At 38.7% G+C, this 19,222-nt stretch overlaps 2 protein-coding genes across 3 annotated transcripts; both read right to left on the bottom strand.

Moving 5' to 3' along the window:
- Positions 1-1,956: 1,956 nt before the first annotated feature.
- On the bottom strand, positions 1,957-12,303 carry LOC122094105 (U-box domain-containing protein 4-like). Its single transcript, XM_042664781.1, has 5 exons — positions 11,776-12,303; positions 9,171-9,451; positions 6,196-6,312; positions 3,737-5,785; positions 1,957-2,292 (listed from the first exon to the last, which is right to left on the bottom strand). The coding sequence occupies exons 2-5, from the start codon at positions 9,444-9,446 to the stop codon at positions 2,233-2,235; spliced, it is 2,502 nt and encodes an 833-aa protein (XP_042520715.1). The 5' UTR covers positions 9,447-9,451; positions 11,776-12,303; the 3' UTR covers positions 1,957-2,232.
- A 4,062-nt stretch (positions 12,304-16,365) lies between these two features.
- Positions 16,366-19,032, bottom strand: LOC122093448 (pentatricopeptide repeat-containing protein At1g63330-like). Of its 2 annotated transcripts, none has more exons than XM_042663797.1 (2): positions 16,907-19,032; positions 16,366-16,829 (listed from the first exon to the last, which is right to left on the bottom strand). In XM_042663797.1, the coding sequence occupies exon 1, from the start codon at positions 18,948-18,950 to the stop codon at positions 16,911-16,913; it is 2,040 nt and encodes a 679-aa protein (XP_042519731.1). In that variant the 5' UTR covers positions 18,951-19,032; the 3' UTR covers positions 16,366-16,829; positions 16,907-16,910. The 2 variants fall into 2 exon arrangements, with proteins under 2 accessions (XP_042519731.1, XP_042519732.1); XM_042663798.1 differs by having other exon boundaries at positions 16,366-18,608; positions 18,711-19,032.
- Between the last annotated feature and the right edge of the window lie 190 nt (positions 19,033-19,222).

Genomic DNA, 19,222 nt, shown 5'->3' with positions numbered 1-19,222 from the left:
CTTGATGAGAGGATTGTGTCCACACACACTGGAGGTTCTAGAGAGTTCTTGGTCAAGTGGCATGGACGTACGAAAATTGACAACACCTGGATCACAATGCAAGAAGCCCAAAAACTCAACCCAGACCTACTTGAGTATTACATGAGCTTTAATTCACCAGAGGTGAATTCTTCCAAGCCGGGGAGAGTTGATGGGGACATCAAGGTGTACAGACGAAAGAAGAAGAAGATTCAACCAGGTCCATCTTTGTGGCTGGAGGATTAAACAAGAAAGAAGAAGGAAAGAGAGGAGTCGAACCAGCCTTCCAGCGCTGGGTTCGACCCCCCCTTGTCCTCCCAATCAGTAGATCTTGTGGACCCCACCAAATCTTATTTGATCCTAGTACTTTGCAGATCTTGTGGATCCCACCAAATCTTATTTGATTCTAGTACTTTGCAGATCTTGTGGACCCCACCAAATCTTATTTGATTCTAGTACTTTGCTTTAAATTTAGTGATATTTGATTGTCTTACATAATTAGGAAACTAGGACTTTTTATATTGGTCTATTAGGTACTCTTTTATTTCAAGTAATTGAGTTTCTAAGTATCTTTTTTATTTTTGGAAGTTTATTCTATTTAAGTGTAAGGCCATTGGCCATTATTGAATACAATGAATGTTAATTGAAAAAAAAAAGCCAAGAACAAACCCCCACCCCTCTCACGGTTCTCTCTCTCTCTCTTGTTTTCTCACTTTTCTCTCTCGCCTCTTTCTTCTCTCAGCCTCTCGGCTCTCTCTTCTCTCTTCTCTCTTGTCTCGCCTCCCTCTCTTTTCTTTTCATTCTTATTTTTCTGTTGTTGTTTTGTTGCTGCTGATCTCCCCTTTCGATGTTCGTTGTTGCTGTTACACACTGCTGCCCTTACCTCACTGCTGGTGCTACTCACTGCTGTCCTTACCTCACTGCTGCTGCTACACACTGCTGCCCTTACCTCACTGCTGCTGCTACACACTGCTGCTGCTACTCTCAGTTGTTGTTTACTCTCCGTTGGTGCTGATCTCTCTACAATCTGTTGGACTTGTCTTCATCAACTAAAGGTGGACTGCATCTCTTTATTTTGGGGGACCTTGATCTCTTCTTTTCTCCTCAGATCTAAACAGTAGTATGGTAAAACACTAAACTAAACCCTCCCCACCTCCATTAAGCCCTATTATATATTGCAGCCCATTGGCGTTGAAGCCAGCCTTTGCCCTTTATTTATGCCTATCTTTACCAATTGTTTAAGTTGTTTCGTCACTATTATATCTCCAAAGAACCCTTGCTGATTTTCTACTTTAGTTGGTTGCTAGAGGATATTGATTGTTTGCTTATCTAATTTGGGTATCTAGATTGATTTGTGCTGCACCTAACATTCGTATGTCGTTTGTTCCCTTCCCCATGTCCTCACTTGAAACTTGAGTAAGAATTTTTGTGTTTTTCCGTCTAGATTATTATTGCTTTTTGGCTACTTTGTTTATTAGTCTCGTTTTATCTTGCATGCTTAATCTTGTTGCTGAGTTTCTTTGGTCCTATTTACTTAAGCCCCTTGAGTTAACCCTACCTAGTTAGTTAATCTTGTAGGAGACCTAGTCACCTAGGAACCCCCTATATCAGTAACCATCCCATCCAGCCCATCAAATTGGCATTCCAAACTGCAGACAACCAGATGTAGGACAGCAACGTGGGTAGGGAAGAGAGGTATACCCTGAAGCAAACTCCACAAGAAAGGCAATAAAGCCAGAGCCAAAGCTTGGTAAGTGGTAATGGCAAACTGGGAACAAGGAATCATATTTCAACAGCACAAAGCAAGTAGTTCTTCAAAATGTCTGCAGAAAACAAAACGAATGGCAAAGAGAAAGCACCCATTAACTGATCATTTCTCTAGAAAATAAGGATAGAGCATGAAGAATTCTGTGAATCAGCAGCCACATAAGAAAAGAATGCCAAATTGCCAATCACATTCCAGAGCTAACAAATAGAGGCTGGAAATATCGACTGCCAGATACAAAAATTAATGTTCTAAAATGCATATACAAGAACTCAATGAGAGAACTCCAATCGTCCCCTCATACACAAATTGGTTTATTACAAGCAAGCAACATCCCAATTTCATTTAATTGCATTATTTGCCAAATTGGAAATCACACACGTATAAAACTTTACTGCACACAACTGGGTCACCACCAGTCTTGGAACTTCCCCAACTGCGCAAAAAGATCAGGACCTTCCTACATTACCATGTCTCTGGTTTCTGAAGTAACTAAGAAGAGCTTGTGCCTGCAACAAACAAGGTATTTTGATCATTTCGACCTTGAAAATATTACCGCATAAACTTGCCCACCTCCCCCAACCCACAAAAAATAAATAAATAAAAAATAAAAAGGGAAAAAGATCATTAAGACCTTGAAAATGTTACAGTTTATAGATGTTCTCCGAACATTCCAGGTGTACCATGCATTGTAGTTCTCAATAGTCGGGCACACTGAATGTTGGGAAGACTTCAAATGAACAATCAATCCATGTGCCAAACATGAAGGTTCTCATATAATCCACATCTTCCCCCCACCCCCATCCAAAAGAAAAAGGCCCTTCTCAAAGCCAAAGAATCTAGACTTGATACCCAGGAGATTTTCGACCAAAAAAAAAAGATCCCCATGATTTTTGGCCATCAAATCTCTAGACCCGCACATCAAATGCTGTGCAGAATTTCGTCCAAACAAAGAGCAATGGTTGAAATCATCCTATGATATTAAAAAAAAATTTCCCTACATATATCCTAATTTGGACAAGTTAAATGTTTACCAAGTGTGGTCATATATGTAAGCATTTGCGGCAAATGAGAAACTTAGTTCTCACAAACATAGATAGTCTATCCATGCTGCCAGTATTCATGTGGAGGAGAAAAGTACCTCAAGGTATTCTGTTAAATATCAGGTGTATTCTTGCCTACAAGTGTCTTTATAGCGATACCCCTCAAGATGCTCTTTTCAGAACCCAGGCATAGAAGGGACTAGAAGAGTATACAAGATATCTGGATTCAGTTTTCCTTTCTCAGCTGTCATTCCAATCGGAATGGCTTTTCAGCCTTAAGATCCATTGAATGTTACTATGCTACATGCTAGTCCAACCATATAAAACATTTACCACAGACGTCTAGATTCACCTCAGAGGTAAACTACCTTTTTTTCTTTGTGTGTGTGTGTGTGTGTGTTTGTGTGCGTGGGGGCGGGGGGCTTTGGTCCACACTTGGAACCACCTATCTCAAAAACCAGAATCTAAAGCGAGCAGTTTTTTGACATTCAAGTTCATTTTGTTGCCCCCCCCCCCCCCGGGTCCAGTTTTAAAAACCATGGTACATCCCCTACATTTTGGGCCCACTGAATTCATGAGTAATGAGATTCCCAATCTTGCAAACCAACAATCCCAATATTAATCTAATTCTTGATGACTAGTGATTGATATTGAGTATAATCAATACTTCAATAGGCCAAGATTCATTATAACTAGAATTCAACAATGAGGCTGCTACCCATGGATACGGACAAGCAAAAGGTATACATAACCCCCATGTTGGATGGTCCTGGTCCTGTCTAAATTGATAGGTAGGTCAAACATAGAGCATCAAGACACCAAGGATACCTTGCTTCTCAATCTATATGCAACCCCACCTCTCAGAAAAAAAAAAAAAAAAAAAAGGATGTGTGTGCAACGATCAGAATACCTTTTCTTTGGCACGTGGAGTGCCCGACTGAGACAGTGCCACCAATGGTGGAACAGCTCCTTCTCGAAGTACCATACTACAAAATCTATTGCTGCTGCAGAGCTGTAGCAGTGCTGCAGCTGCATTTTCCTTCCCCCTTGCTGAACCTAGTTCAACCACTTCAACAAGGACTGGAATCCCTCCCCCCTGGCCAATTGCATTCCGCCCTTCTTGTATTGTTGCTAAGTTTGCCAAGACAGCAACTGCCTTATCAACCATCCCAGCTGCTGGATCCATCAACTCAACAAGGTACCTCACTGCACCAGCTTCCACAATCAGTCCCTTGTTCTCATGAAATATAGACAAATTGAACAGAGCTGTAGCAGCATCTTTCTTCCCCCGAGGGGTTCCATTTCCCAATAAGTCCACCAAAGGTTTGATTGCCCCAGATCGACCAATTTTGACCTTGTTCTCCTCAATAACTGAAAGGCTAAAAAGGGTGGCAGCTGAGTTCTCCTTTGCTTCAGGGCTTCCTGTCTGAAGCACATGAATGAGGGGATCAATTGCATCGGCATTTGCAATTAAAGTTTTGTTATTATCATTGATTGATAAGTTGAGAAGTGCTGTAACAGCATTCTCTTGGGTCTTTGTGTCTGTTGAATGAAGCAAACCAACCAAAAGGCTTATGGCCCCACAGTTTGCAATTATAATCCGATTATCCATATTGTGTTTAGCAAGAAGACGAAGTTCAGCAGTGGCATCTCTTTGCACATCAACAGAAGTAACTTTCAAGTCCTCAACCAACTTCCGCACTTGGGTTTCAATACCCAAAAGATCAGATCTCGTGTCAATAGCTGGCGAGGAGACCATCCTCGGAACAACTCTTTCAGATGGCCGACGCCAGAATGTTTGGCTTCTAGATCGTGTCTCTAAAAGCAGTGGAAATTCAGGTTCTCTATGTGGTACTGATGTAGCTGGACCCAGAGGCTCAGATGTCACCTCCCCAGAATTATCACCACTGTAATGAATCATATCACTGGACAACTGTGAGACCTCATTGGTATCCCGTAGTGTTCCTTGGTGATAATCTGTACTAGAAACTGTGCTGGATACAGAGGCATTACGATTATGACCCTGAAACTGTTCATCAGTGCCACTTCCTTCAGAAGATTCTTTTCTTGATGCCACCAAAGGTTGAGCACCTGACGCATGATTTCTCTCTCCTAAGTTGGCCATCCTATCCTCAGAGTTCATTAGTGATAATCTACCAACATCCAGTGCAGGGCCATTTCCAGTCCCACCTTCAGATGCTGAACGAGGATGTGAAGGAGAAGTTCCCTCTAGATGGGGTCCATTAGATGATAAAAATCTATTATTTGGTGAACCCGTGGACCTAGTTGACTCTGGAGACCTTGTATAGTTGCTCCTGGTTGGAGAATGAACTGAATGTGGTGGGATGTGCAAGTCTCTGGCACCTGAATCAGCAAGAGGAGTTGAGGGTTGATTTAAACTTGGAGACTTCACAGGGTCTGGCAGCTTCACATTGTTTGATTCACACCAATTTGCAATTAGAGCTTTAACAGTATAGTTAGGAATTAGGTTAGTGTGTGCCAAAGTCTGGTGGGTTTTGGGACAAACAGTGAGACCAAGGTCAAGCCACTTCCTGATGAAAGCCCGCTCATAGGTTTGTCCTGAGGCCACAATGACAGGATCTGTCATAAGCTCAAGGGAAAGAGGACAGCAGAAATCAGCAGGGATGGAGACAGGATTAGTGCTCTGCGACTGCTTTATTTTGACAAGGCGGTCATGCATATGGGTGACAAGATCAATCATGTGATCTATGTACTCAACCTCTCCATCCTTTTCATCTTGTTCAGCCTTTGCCTTAACCTTTTCAAGAGCCACAGCCTCCATTAGAAGTTCTTGGTTGGACGTTAACCATAGGGAGTCTGCAATCTTCACCAGGCTATCTGAGTTTGGAATAGATTTATTAGCTTGATCTCTGATAGCTTGTCTTATGATGGCTGACACCTGGTCAATTCCAGTACACTGAAGTTTCTGAACACACAGCTGCAATTGATCATTCCCATGGAAAACAGAAATCAACATGAGGATATATTTCAATTATGGAACTCAAGATTTGTACACTGACAAGCTAGTGGTGATCTCCTCAATCTGGGTACCCCAACCAACAGCCCACCTTTAGGTTCTCTCACATTCCTACAATTGCATCAGCTGGATGATCAAGCAATATGAAAATTGTGTCCTTCAAGACAGCAATTACAATTTTCAGATTTTCTCTCCTGATAATGTTGATAATTGTTGTTTGATGGTTAAGATCATCCAACCAATGTTATTTATTGGGCAATAAAACAAAGACCCATCAGTAGAAGGTCTGGATCGCTGAGAAAATTATAACCTAAAGGGTGGGCGTGTAGGGCGAGATTAATCCCACATTAAAAAACGAATCATTTTGGTACCTCAAGAGATGATGAACTCAAATCACCAGGGAGGTAGTCATGCAAAGAGTTCAGAACCTCGAGAAGCTTCAGACCAGAAGCCTGAATCTTTGTTCTTAATGATTCGATTTGCAACACCTGATAACATATGCATTGAAAGGTAATTAGAAATTTTGTGAAGTTTATAGTTCTAAAAAAATATAAAAAGAAAAGATAATAGAAATATACAAGTATACAGATACTGAACCTACCCCAAGCTTCATGTTAATGTTCAAAAAATCCGGAAAAGAAGTACAAGATTGACCATTAAGAGTACAGGAGAAGAAAGAGAAATCTTCCATTGGTCCAATGGAGGAAATAAGTTATATTGAGAATCAAAATTGCCTAACATAATTTTTTTTTGTCAGATACAAACACTGCATTTGATATAACATCCATGAGATTTAAGTTTTCTGTTAGTAATAATCGTTTGTTTGAGTTTTCCAATGCCTATAACCCCTCCACCTCCCAAAAAAAAAAAATAGTTAGATGAGAAATCAATCAGAAGAAACATTAGAGGATAGTAAAGCAATACTGTGAATTTATAAATTCTGAATAAACTATGATCTGTCTTGGGCTTCTTCTCCCACTACCGAAAGATAGTAGTTGCAAGGAGATCTAGCAATGATGCAGAAGCGCTATATTGGACCAAAACAAACCCGTTTGGTAGCCCATAGCAAGACAAACCGGGTCCAAATTAGTGTTGGTCCAGTAGGGTATTTAGGGGTTTATTACTTATCTAGAGTCATCTTCTAACAAAGAACATCCCAATGCAGAACTACTGCAGGGTCTGGCAGGGGCAAATGTAAGCAACCTTAATCCCCTGTTTCAAAGGAGAGGCTGTTTCCAAGTTTCAAACCTGCAACCAAGAGGTTGTAACAGAGCAACTTAATCGTTGCACCAAAGCGCTCCCACTAGAGTTATCTTGTAATGTTTTATTTCACTGTGTTTGTTTTAGGTTAAGCTATGAAGGAGACAAGTTAGTAGTTTCTGTGTTTAAATTTGCTTCAAGTTTCCTTGTTGGGTACAATTTGTGTTTTACAAACATGCTTGTAATCCAACACTTTAGCAGATGAATGAGAATGGAATATTGAGTTTAGTGAGTGTGCCTGCATGGCTTGTGGCTGTGCAGGCACTCTCTATAAATAAATAAATAAATATAAATATATATATATATATATTTCTTTTCTCTGCTTTCTTCTTAGTGATTTCCATGTTCTCCTTCCTTATCGATTTTACCTTGTTTCTTCTTTCTTTTAACCATCAGTGTAGTTTGAGATTTCAATTTCGACTAGGGTTCCGAAATATTTCAGATTTTGGTCAAAGGTCCATTTTGATGGTCAAATGAACATATTTTGGCTTAAAACTCCAGGGAAATTTCTAATTAAAAATATTTGAACCTTCAAAGTGTAAAAACACACCCTAAATAATAGTTTGACATCAAAAACCTAGGTTGGTACTATATATTGTATGTTTTGTATGTTTCTCTTACATAACCTATTCTACACATACCAATCTTGCATGCATATGTAGCAGTCATTGCTTGGTCACCACAGTACCCTCCTTTTGTTTTGGTAGTCGGCTCATATAAATCATGTTGTTTTCGGTAGTTCAGTTGTGTTAGCTTGTTGTAAGGCTAAAGCTGATCTATGACCACAAAACAAACTGAGTGTACCTTATCTGGCTGTAAGTTTGAGAAGGTAGCTAGAATGAGAGGATACGATGCTCGTAGAGCAGACTAAAACGAGATCTCTCTTTACCAAGTTTTCCCTTACTTAGCTGTGCAAAAAGGTAGTTTACTTACAGAGACGAGCACAATATGGGTATGTTTCAGTTTGTAAAGGAGATAACCACTGCAGAAAAAGTGTTCCAACATATGCCAGATATCTTCTCCCAGAATGTCCCAATTGGTCTGAAAGAACATCGTCAGGTAACCATCAAGACCTGGTGCTTTCCATCCTCCTATTTGAAAGCCCTCCAATCCGTTTTGAAAAGCCAGGGCAACTTCTGCTGGTGAGACCACAGATGATCCGAAGGAGGGGCTTGTTCTGCTTCAGTCCTCCTACATTTATTGGTCTAGCATTTCTGGTCTTCAACGGTCAATCATTTTGAAGTTGGAGTCCCTCATGCTTGCCTTTCTTTGTAAGGGTTGTGAATCCTCCATATTTCTTTCCCTGTCAGTTGGTCCTCTGTTTTCCTCCCTAGAGCTGAAGGAGGCATTGGCTTGAGAAGGATCAAAGATGTCAATTATGCTATTCCTAAGCTTATATGGAAGACTGCGGCTAGAAGGAAGAGTATTTGGGTCAATTGGGTCTATTCCTGCTTCCTCCGCAATGATTCTACTTGGACCATTTTTCCTCACTCGAATGTGTCCTAGGCCTGGAGAAAGATTTTGCGGCTATGGCCTCTTGTGATAGGGGCTATTACCTCCAAGATTAATAATGGGTCCTCCAATAGTTCCAGGGAACATTCTTTTCCCCATTATAAAAATTACTCATTTGGGCCATGTTAGTATTGAGTGACCAAAAGATGTGCTTATGATAACTACAACATGATCCTAAGAATCCAGCAAGTAAACTTCTATTTTATGCCCAAAGAGGTTATCTTAATAATCATCAACTGCATTAAGCAATATGAATTATCAAAAGGTCAGGATAGACAACTGGTTAAGATCAATTATAATACAGAAACTTGACCAAGTTGTCACGGGTTTGAGCCAAGAAACAACCTCTCCCCAAGGTGGGGGGGGTAAGGCTGCATACATTATGACCCTCCCCAGACTCTGCAGTGGCGAGAGCCTTGGGCACAGGCTACACCCAAACTTGGATAATGCATGAGCAGAAGAAATTCTTGGAACAAATAAAACTGGAAAATGTCTATCCATAAATCACCAAAAGCCTTCTGATATTATCTTCAAACATAACAATGGCAAAGTCAGAAAAGAAAGCTTAACATACAAAATAAACTTTACTCGTCAGTGGTTGCCAGCTTTCGACAAGCTCCCTAGCTTCATCAACAAACCCATCCAATTCTTCAAATGTATTCTTAAGCTGCTCATTTGAAGCAACTTCAGAGTCAAGAATTGCATCCAGTATTGGCCTCAACAGCTTCAATACCTCATCTAATTTTTGGTAATACTTCTGGACCAATTCAGAGTTTATGTTGTCAAAAGAAGATAAATTACTGAACCGAGAGATATCATTGAGGAGAGATTTTAAAAGTGTTATCTCCATCACACCTGTTTCAAGAACACAATCAAATCCCCCAGTAATTGAAAACAAATAAGTTCTTGACTCCTAAATGGATATTGGTTCAAATGCTATATTTAACCACAGGAAAGAAATGACCGGCATAACAATAATTGAAATACCAACGGTTTCAAGACAAATAAGTAATGAGACACGTAAGATAAAATTAGTGACAAGCAATATACAAAAACAATTAAAGCCAAAACCACAGGAAGACTATACAATAATGCAGGTGAGAGTTCTTTCTGAAACAATATGCAGCACACTCAGAGAAGAAGATGTAGCAGACCGATTGCTTTATTGCAATTGCTCAGTTATCATCCTAGAATTAAGGGAACCATTTTCAATTTTATCACCACAGAGTAGAAGCACTGACTCAAGGAACCTTTTGATGGACCTAAATTCGTGCAGGCCACATTAGGAAGGGACCTCTCCATAAGGCAGGTGTGGGGGGGGGGGTTGTAGTGTTGTCTTTTCCAAATCCTGGGAAGGAGGCAGGCAAGAGAAGAGATAGAACAGAATCTAAATCTAGGGCATAGGGAGAACATAATAAGCATTAACATCCCACCACTGCTCTATTCCCGACACGAAATCCATAAAAGACATTCTTATCTAGCTGGCGTCAGTCTCTTGGTCAAAGGGATCAACGAGAAAAGCGTAGTTTTCAAGGAGTCACCTAGGTGTCCAGCCGCCTTGGTGGTGTCACTATTGCTTTTGGACATTCTTCAAAGCCTTGGGTCACTTAGACATAGTGATAACTGTGGTGCAGGTGCTTACTGATTTATGAGGGGATAAAGTGTCCAGCCACTAAAACTTTCATCCAACTTTGTTGAAACCATGCTTTCCAAACAACCACAAACACAGAAAAACCCCAATTCTAATAGTAATATAAAAACCTTAATTTGACAACATTACGTGTTACTAGGCTCCCTACTTTTATGAAAGTAGCAGAAGTTTTTCCTTTCCCTTTTGGCATACTACTTTGTTTGGCTGGTGCAAAAATCAATTGCACTTTCTTACACTAGATATTCTTGAAATTTGAAGTTGAATTAGGGTTCCTCTTCATGTGTAAAAGAGCACCAATTGATTTTAGCACCAGCCAAATTAGGGTATTTGTTGGCTTTCCTACACTATCCTTGTTTCAATGTTTAAGAAATGCTGGTGTATCATTAAGAGAACTTCATGACATGACAAAGTGGTGCTGCCTACAAATATGACTTGCAACTTCATTAACAACTACTGACATTAAAATATTCTAACTTGATAAGCATTGTGGACTGTGTTAATTGTGATGTAACAGCATCAAAGCAAAGAAAGGCACTCAGACTTGTGATCTCTACACTCCAAGGGATTGTTGTAAAAGTAGACAAATCTCGAATCAAGTGCTTCTTGTAATGAAACTACCAACTCAAAAATAAGAAAAAGAAAGCCATAAATGTCTGCTAGATTGATACCAAGAAAAATGAAATGTCTCCACGACCACTTGTTTTTTTGTGTGTGGGGATGGGGGAGATGGAGTGCAGTAACTTCAATTAGGAGAAGGAGATGAGAGAAGAAAACAACAGAACACGTCTAATAAGCAAATAAAATGAGGCCACAGCAACTGGAAAAACAACCCAACCAGAGCTGCACCTGAACAGCTCTGGAACACAACTTACCACTGCTATCAGTATTTTTACAAGAATAATTCAAAGGTGAATGAAAATAAAATTACATGAAGAAAGCGTTCAGACTGACATAACATTCTCAATGACCAGCAAAGAATTTTTTTTCTGATAGACCAAGCAGCAAAATTAAATGGCAACGAGGTAACTTACAAGCTTCTGCAATGAATCAGGAGTCCAATACATTTCACGAAAAGACTAGGTGTTCTAGATGAAGGGTCGTAGATGAGACCAATAAGACAACAGCAGATAAACTAGCAAACCCAAGAGAAGAGGGCTACAAGGATAAAATCCACAAGGATAGGCAACACAAAGGATTTAGGATCAATCTTTCATTATGATGAATCAAAATATAGGCCACTACCATTGGAGACATTGCATCAAAACGAAACAAACGAAACGCGGTGTACCAACAAGAAACCAGTATAGTTATGATAGAATGATAAAGAAATATCCAGCGAAAACTAGACAAACAAAAACCTAGAACTTTGAATTACAAGACATCGAACATGAAGCAAGATCCATCAAAACCGTTCCATCGGATGCCGTTTAACAGCACAAATGTCCCACAGACAAAAAAATTCACCCATAATTAAGAAGATAATTTCCAACAGCTTCGAAAAAACATGTTAAAAGAGAAGAAAATGTACCTCTTTTACTATAAAACCTTCTCCAGTTTCAGATACCAAACCAGACTTTCTCACATTGCTGCTGCTCCAATCACCAATCCAATTCAATCAGAGAAGCCCTTTTAAACCCACCATCCCCGGAACCCAAATACCAAAACCAACGAGAGATCAAAAACCCACAGATAAATTTCCAGAAACTTGAATTCCGTAACCGTTTTCAGCAGAACCCCAATACCAAAACGAGCTCTTTACCTTTATACACAGTGAGACCAATCGGCCAAATAAGCCTTTTCGGAGGTCTGGAGCAGTAAAACCGATCTGGGTTTTCAACTATGATGAATTTCGACGAAAAATCGAGAAGAATCGAAACGATTATGTGCAGAGAAAGAAGAGTCAAAAAGTCAAAAGTCAAAACTAAAAAGTCAAAACTCAAAACTCAAAACTATAACTTCTCAGGAATGAAATGAAGCAAGGCAGAAATAAGAGAATAAAAAAGGGTTCGTTTTTTTCTTCCCCCACCGCATTTCTTCTTCTTGGAATCCTCTCCTCCTCCTCCTCCTCCTCCTCCTCCTCCCTTTGCCTTTTAACTTTCCCCCAAACTTAACCGTTCCAACTTATCAAACATTAAATTCAAATAGGACCTAAACCATATAATTATAATCCCTATAATTTATTTTTAATCTCTCTTCTTTCTCTCTCAAAATTGAAAGAGGACCATATAATTTATTCTCTCTCTCTCTCTCTCTCTCCCCTTTTGTATAGAATTTCTTCTTGATTTCCATGGTTTAGAGAAAGAGATATGTTGCTTTTGTATCCAAAGACATGGCATCATCCAATTTTGAAAGAAAATTCACCTTCTCCATTTCTTTGTTTTGTAGGTGTAATGAAGCTATCATCCATTGGATCTTTTTTCTTTTTTTTTTAGAGATGTTCTTGGTCCACCGAATGCACTAGCACACGTGTATATACCACGCAGCAGGTTAGTCACAATTTTGTTGGACAGATGAACCCAACGTCCCCTACTCACATGTAAGTTTCTGATTAAATAGAGTTTACAAGTGTCAAACACAAGCATTGAAAAAATGTAGAACCACAAAAAAAGTACATTGACACATAGGGCTGCTTGAACACTTATCAGAAGTATGCTAGGGTTTTAAAAACCATGACTAGTTGCACCATAGTCATCTTCAAATTAGCCACTTGCTAAATTTAAGAGTTCAATTCAATCATATATTCGATTGTATATTGTCATGCATCCTTGTATATGTTCATGCAAACTAGTGGGATGCAGGCCAATATACAATTATCTATGATCTATGTCATTTTCTTGCATTTTTTCAAGCTTTCTTTATAACTAGTATGATGTCCTTTTCGTTCTCCTTCTTACTTAGAAAAGTCCCTTATACCCTTCTTGTCCTAGCACTCCAATTGGTTAAGCCACTAGTTCCAAGAAAGCCAATGGCATACTTAACCTCCTTATTTACAGAAAAAAAAAAGGTATATCTAACCTCCTCCTTTTTTAATATATATTTTTTTGATAAAATATACGGAAACTATTGACTAGATGCAATGAGTTTTATGAATCGCAGAACATTAGTACATGACCCCGTGTGGTTGAACCCCCCTCTCCCCTCAACACGCACACATAACACACAACATGAGTGTATGACCCGTGTAGTTGAACCCCCTCCTCCCAACACACACACACAGAAGAGAGAGAAGAGAGAGAGAGAGAGAGAGAGAGAGAGAGAGAGAGAGAGAGAGAGAGTTGATTATCTCATTGAGATGTAACTTTTTAGGGAAAAGTTTCTTTAACCTCATTGCCTTCCTATATGTGTAATCATTCTGTTGCACCTCATTGATCCACTCTCTTATACCACTTAGCTAACGAGGATTTAGTTATCGGTATCGATCTCAAGATTGATAACGATTCAAATACAACACTATTTTCAAGGGCATACAGAAGACGATAAAGATAGTGTTCTTTTTCCCTTATAATATTGAAGAAACAAATAGGAGCATGGGAGCAGTGAATTGGTTAAAATTTGAAAGGGGTTAAGAATTATTAACCCAAAAACTTGTAAAAAAAAAAAAAGATTTTAGCGGACTTCTTAGAGCATAATGGTATAATGATCATATCTAGTCAGATTCCAATAGGCTTGACTCTTAACAAAGCCTCCAAATGCGCAAAATGAACCAGTCCCAATTATTAATAGGTCTGGTTTAACTAAAGTAATTATATTTCTTCCTCCACTATCAGTGCCTATGAAGCCACAAGTAATTGTTGGAATTTACTCTTAATGTGTAGAAAAGGCTGTTTTCAAGTTTCAAATATGTGATCAACATATTGTAACATATTGTATCGTGCAATTTAACCATTGTGTCACAGACTTGTCCATTAAATATGGTGATCAAAACCCTAACTATATCTCTAAAAACCCAATTTGCATTGGAAGTTTCAATCAATTAATTCTTATTATTTTACCATCATTGCCATTATAGTTCATGACACAAATTATATTATATTTTTGTTCATTCAATGTTTCCTTAGTCATTATACGAGTCTCTAGTGAATGAATTCATATCCCTGTCCTCTCATTAATGTGGTTTCTCACTCTGGTGTGATGGAAAATCTCTGTCCACGTAGAAATTCTCACTAAAGGTCTCTCTCACTCTCCCTCTTTTGCGATTGTTGTCTTATTAATCATTAGATTGATACTTTATATCTATTTAATCATTAAGCCATAGAACTTTCTTGAGTTAGACCCACCTCTACCATGTAATGAGAACTTTTTATGACATATCGACATTGCTTGGATCAGATTTTTTTTTCTTTTTAATTTTATAATATATATTAAGGACTTGATTTTAATAGATGAGATCTTAAGTTGACATTGGTTATTTTATATTTTGACTCATTCTATTTTTGTCTTGCTAATCTAAGATTAATAAATTATCTCCAATTCATAAAAAAAAAATACTTTCTTGAATGAGACCCACCTCTACCATGGAATGACAATTCTTAATTTACTTTCTAGGGTATATTCTATATTCCTTGGTTTCTTATCAAGAATTCACTGTTTTTTAGAGCCAGACAAGAGTAGTGATTAAGATTAGCACAAATGTCAAGTCGCATGTAACGGCAAACAAGAGTCAACAAAGAAAATTATCAACTGCAACATCTGGACAATCTAACTATATGTTAAATTTGTAGCATCCAATCCTGAAGGACCTGAAGCATGCACTTAGTATCTTTCATTGTATGGGTACCATTAGTCCACTAGTTGAATTGGCCATTGGACTACCAATTTTTTCTCTTCTTTTGTGGGTAACCATAGATGGTTGTTTTGACTTTAAGAGAGAGAGAGAGAGAGAGAGAGAGAGAGAGAGGGGGTTTATTGGTGAATAAGGAAAAAAATAATTTTAAGAGAGATTTATTAATGAATAAGGAAAGACTTTTGTCTTTGTAAACATGCGGTTTTGAGTTCGACTCTTGTTATTTCCTTTAATCACTCACACATGGTGTTTATTGTTCTTCACTGCTTTTAGTGAAAATTGAATGATTATCATTCAATCTCATGCACTTAGTATCTTTCATTGTATGAGTACCATTAGTCCACTAGTTGAATTGGCCATTGGACCACCAATTTTTTCTTCTCTTTTGTGGGTGACCATAGATGATTGTTTTGACTTTAAGAGAGAGAGAGAGAGAGAGAGAGAGAGAGAGAGGGCTTATTGGTGAACAAGGAAAAAAAATTAAAGAGAGATATATTAATGAATAAGGAAAGACTTTCGTCTCAGTAAGCATGCGGTTTTGAATTCGACTCCTCTTATTTTCTTCAATCATTCACATGTAGTGTTTATTGTTCTTCACTGCTTTTAATGAAAATTGAATGATTTTCATTCAATTCTGATATGATCCGATTCATGAGATCCATGAGGTTGTGGAGTCAGTACGGACCCACTAACCTAATCAAGCCGAAGACCTGAATATCCATTATTAGCAACCAAAAAAAAAATTAATGAATTAATTGATTTACTTTGAAACAACTTATGATTGCTATTGGTATAAATCAGCTCATGTTTTATCTTTGTTTTCTTTTTCTTAATAATGAGAACTAGTATGAGAGAGCCAAGTCAACCCCTACAACCATTGGTTCAATAACCTAAAGGAAATAGACCTACTCCTCAATTAAATCAAAAGTCCAAAACCCATTAAAGTCAGATTAATTTTTTTGAATAATTCGAGAATCCAGTTTTGATTGTTGAGAGAGAGAGAGAGAGAGAGAGAGAGAGAGGCCCCCCATAACCATAGGCTAGCTCATCATGGCCCAGCCCAGCCAAAATGCACCTAAAGCCAAACATTTCAGTCTCCCATATGGAGCCTGGTCATATTTATTTATTTTCTAGTAGAAGAGCCTCGCCATATCACTACCAATAGAGGGTTGATCGCTTGACCAATTGGAAGTCTATGTGTCGTCTCTCTGACTCTTTTCTTCTCACATGAAATGGCTTCACTGCCCTTTATCTCTTGCTCTTAAACCCTCTACCATAATAATTGGTTTGTAAAGAAAGATCTTATGAGGTAGGCTACTCCAACAACAAATGAGCCTGTCACAAGTCAAGACTTTTCTATATAACAGATATTCATATCTTACAATATTGATACACCAATGACCCAACTACTGCTCATCCCAAAACCACATACACAGGTTACACTCTTACTGATCCAGACTGAACCCACCAAACCCGCGACACTTTCAACTTTGGAGCTCCTATGGCAAGAAAGTGAGCCTCTCTATTGCAAGTTCAAGGAGCATACATGGAAAATACAGAAGAAAAGAAAGGAATTAGCAAAGACATACCTTCAACAATGGAAAGAGCAACCCGGTCCAAAGATGAAGCAGCCTTGTTAAGTGAAGCTATCACAGGTTGGCAGTCTGAAAAAAAAAGTACAGATGCTGGATTTGGAGGCCCCTTGCAAGTAGTAACGTATCACGAATTGCTTCTGGTTCCATGGGTAAAGCTGAAAAGCCTGATTACATTCTCTGTGTATATGTCATTTTGGTTGATTCCTATTGCTGTAGGATAAATTACTATTTCATCAGATTAGTTTAAGGAAGCTAAAATTGAATGGGCATCTGAATATGACCTTGTCAGTTCTTATTTGGCATAAATCTGTTAAGCCATTCAAAACATTCATGTTCAGGCCCCCCTTCTGCAAGCAAATTCACTAACAGAGATACAGTCTTTGCATCAGGTGAGAAACCTTTATGAGACATTTCATTCAGAAGCTTGAATGCCTTGCTGGCCTCCTTATTTTGAAGAAATCCTTGAACCAAGATGTTATAAGTGACATCATTTGGAGGACAACCCTTTTCTTCTAATTTCATGAACAAATCCCATGCTTTGCTCAGCAAGCCTTCTTTGCAGAATCCTTTGATCATTATGCTATATGTTTTAAAATCAGGCTCCAAACCTTTGGAAGAGATGCAGTTGAACAATTTCTCAGCCTCTTTCGGCATAGACCCCTCCCACAGTCCATCAAGGAGGGCACTGTAAGTAAGAATATCAAGGTTTTTAGACTCTATTTCGTGAAAAAATTTAAGTGCATCATCAATACGCTTGCTTTTGCATAGCCCACTCATCAATATAGAGTAAGTGTATTGATCTGGAATGTGCCCATGAACTTTCATTTCTTTGAAAACCTTCTGTGCATACCCAACTTGGCCCGAAAGGAAAAATCCTTGAATAAGAGAATTATAAGTAACAGTATTAAGGATTATTCCCTTGCGGGGCATTTCTTTAAAGAGCTGGAAGGCTTCACTCATCCTCCTGCACTTGCAATAGCCGTTAATTAGTGAACTATAGGTAATGGTGTCAGGCTTATATCCCCAACTCATCATGGAAGTAAAGAGCTCCATTGCCTTATCCATTTGCCCCAGTAAACAATATCCATCTATCAATGTATTGTATGTGATTAAATCGGGTTCCACACCTTTCTTAATCATCAAATAAAAGAGCCCATGAGCTTCTTTGGCCTTCCCTTCTCTACAAAGAGCAGCAACCACAGTGTTGAAGGTAAAAATATCTGGTGAAATTCCCCCTTCCAACATCTCACTGAACAATCGGGTGACTTCTGTCCATCGGCCTGAATTGGTTAGGCCTTGAATCAAGCTATTGTATGTGAAGATATTAGGCAACACACCTTTTTGTAGCATTAAATCAAACAGTTTATGTGCTTCCACAAACCTCCCTTCTCCGCAAAGACCATCGATCATAATGGTGAAGGTTATAGTATTAGGTCTGATTCCATTATTCATCATCTCATCAAAAATGCGACCAGCTTCTTTCCATCGCCCAAAATTGCAGAGGCCATTAATCACAGAGCTGTAAGTAACAACATTAGGTGAGATGCCTCCGCACTTCAGTTCTATGAAGAGGTTCATAGCCTCATTTACCAGCTCCTCTTTGCAGAGACCGTCGATGATCATGCTATACAAGATTAAGTCTGGATTACACCCACCATTCTGCACTCCCTCTCTGAACAACGCAAGGGCCTTCACAGCTTTTCTGTTCTTGCAAAGCCCATAAATCATTGTTCCATAAGTGACTTCATTACACGGGTACCCTAACTCCACCATTTTGTAGAAAAACTCAATTGCCCGGCCAATTTCATTCTTTGAACAGAGCCCTTTGATCAGAGTGCTCAATGTAACAACATCTGGTTCATAACCACGTTTCAGGACATTACCCAATACTGAGAAACCAAAATCCACCCAACCCAGATGGCACAAGCAATTGATCAAGATATTCAAAGTACACAAATCCGGTTGAATTCCTAAGGAGCACATCTGTTTAAACAGGGAATGAACTGTGAGATACTGTTCCATCTTAGAAATGGCGCCTAACAGCCGATTGAAATCCTTAATCGATGGGAAAGATTGCTTACTAACCAAGCCGTCGAAGAAAAGCAATGCATCATCAAGACTCCTGAAATGGGAACCTGATGGGTTTTGTGCTCCAATAGTTTTAGCAGCAGAAGAACCAAAATGATGGCAAAACAAGGATAGACAATCATGAAGCAGGAATCCACATAGAGAAGAGGAAGGGAGAGGAAAGAGAAACGACAATCTGTAACCCTTCTGATTTAGATAGGAGAGAGAAGCTGGACTTCTGAGCAGCCTACAACTCATTTCATTTGGAACAAAACAACCAGTGTTCCTAAACAATCACAGCTCTCGAGCTCCAGATCGTGTTCATTGAACATGGTTTATATGCTCCTCTAATCCTCTGTAATTTTCCCATCCCTTTGTTGTAATTAAAAACTTTAATTTTCATCTAAACGGCTTCTTTCCCTTTTAATTTTTTATTGAAATATATGTAGACCAAATATTAATTTTTTATTTTTTTTATTGTTATATGTTTAGAATATGATATATCTCTTTTAGTAAGGAAAAAAAAAAAA

The sequence above is a fragment of the Macadamia integrifolia genome, chromosome 11, assembly GCF_013358625.1.
Source record: "Macadamia integrifolia cultivar HAES 741 chromosome 11, SCU_Mint_v3, whole genome shotgun sequence".
NCBI classification, from domain to species: domain Eukaryota; kingdom Viridiplantae; phylum Streptophyta; class Magnoliopsida; order Proteales; family Proteaceae; genus Macadamia; species Macadamia integrifolia.
Note: the sequence above shows the minus strand (reverse complement) of the source record. Positions and strands in the feature narration are given on the sequence as shown.

Bases quoted from the DNA above. Each gene is read 5' to 3' on its own strand.
- LOC122094105 (XM_042664781.1), bottom strand. From the start codon at position 9,446: ATGGAGATAACACTTTTAAAATCTCTCCTCAATGATATCTCTCGGTTC. The intron at 6,313-9,170 runs GTATGTTAAGCT...ATATGTTATCAG, and splicing joins TGACGAGTAAAGTTTATTTT to GTGTTGCAAATCGAATCATT. The intron at 2,293-3,736 runs GTATTCTGATCG...TGTTTGTTGCAG, and splicing joins CTCCACGTGCCAAAGAAAAG to GCACAAGCTCTTCTTAGTTA.
- LOC122093448 (XM_042663797.1), bottom strand. From the start codon at position 18,950: ATGAGTTGTAGGCTGCTCAGAAGTCCAGCTTCTCTCTCCTATCTAAAT.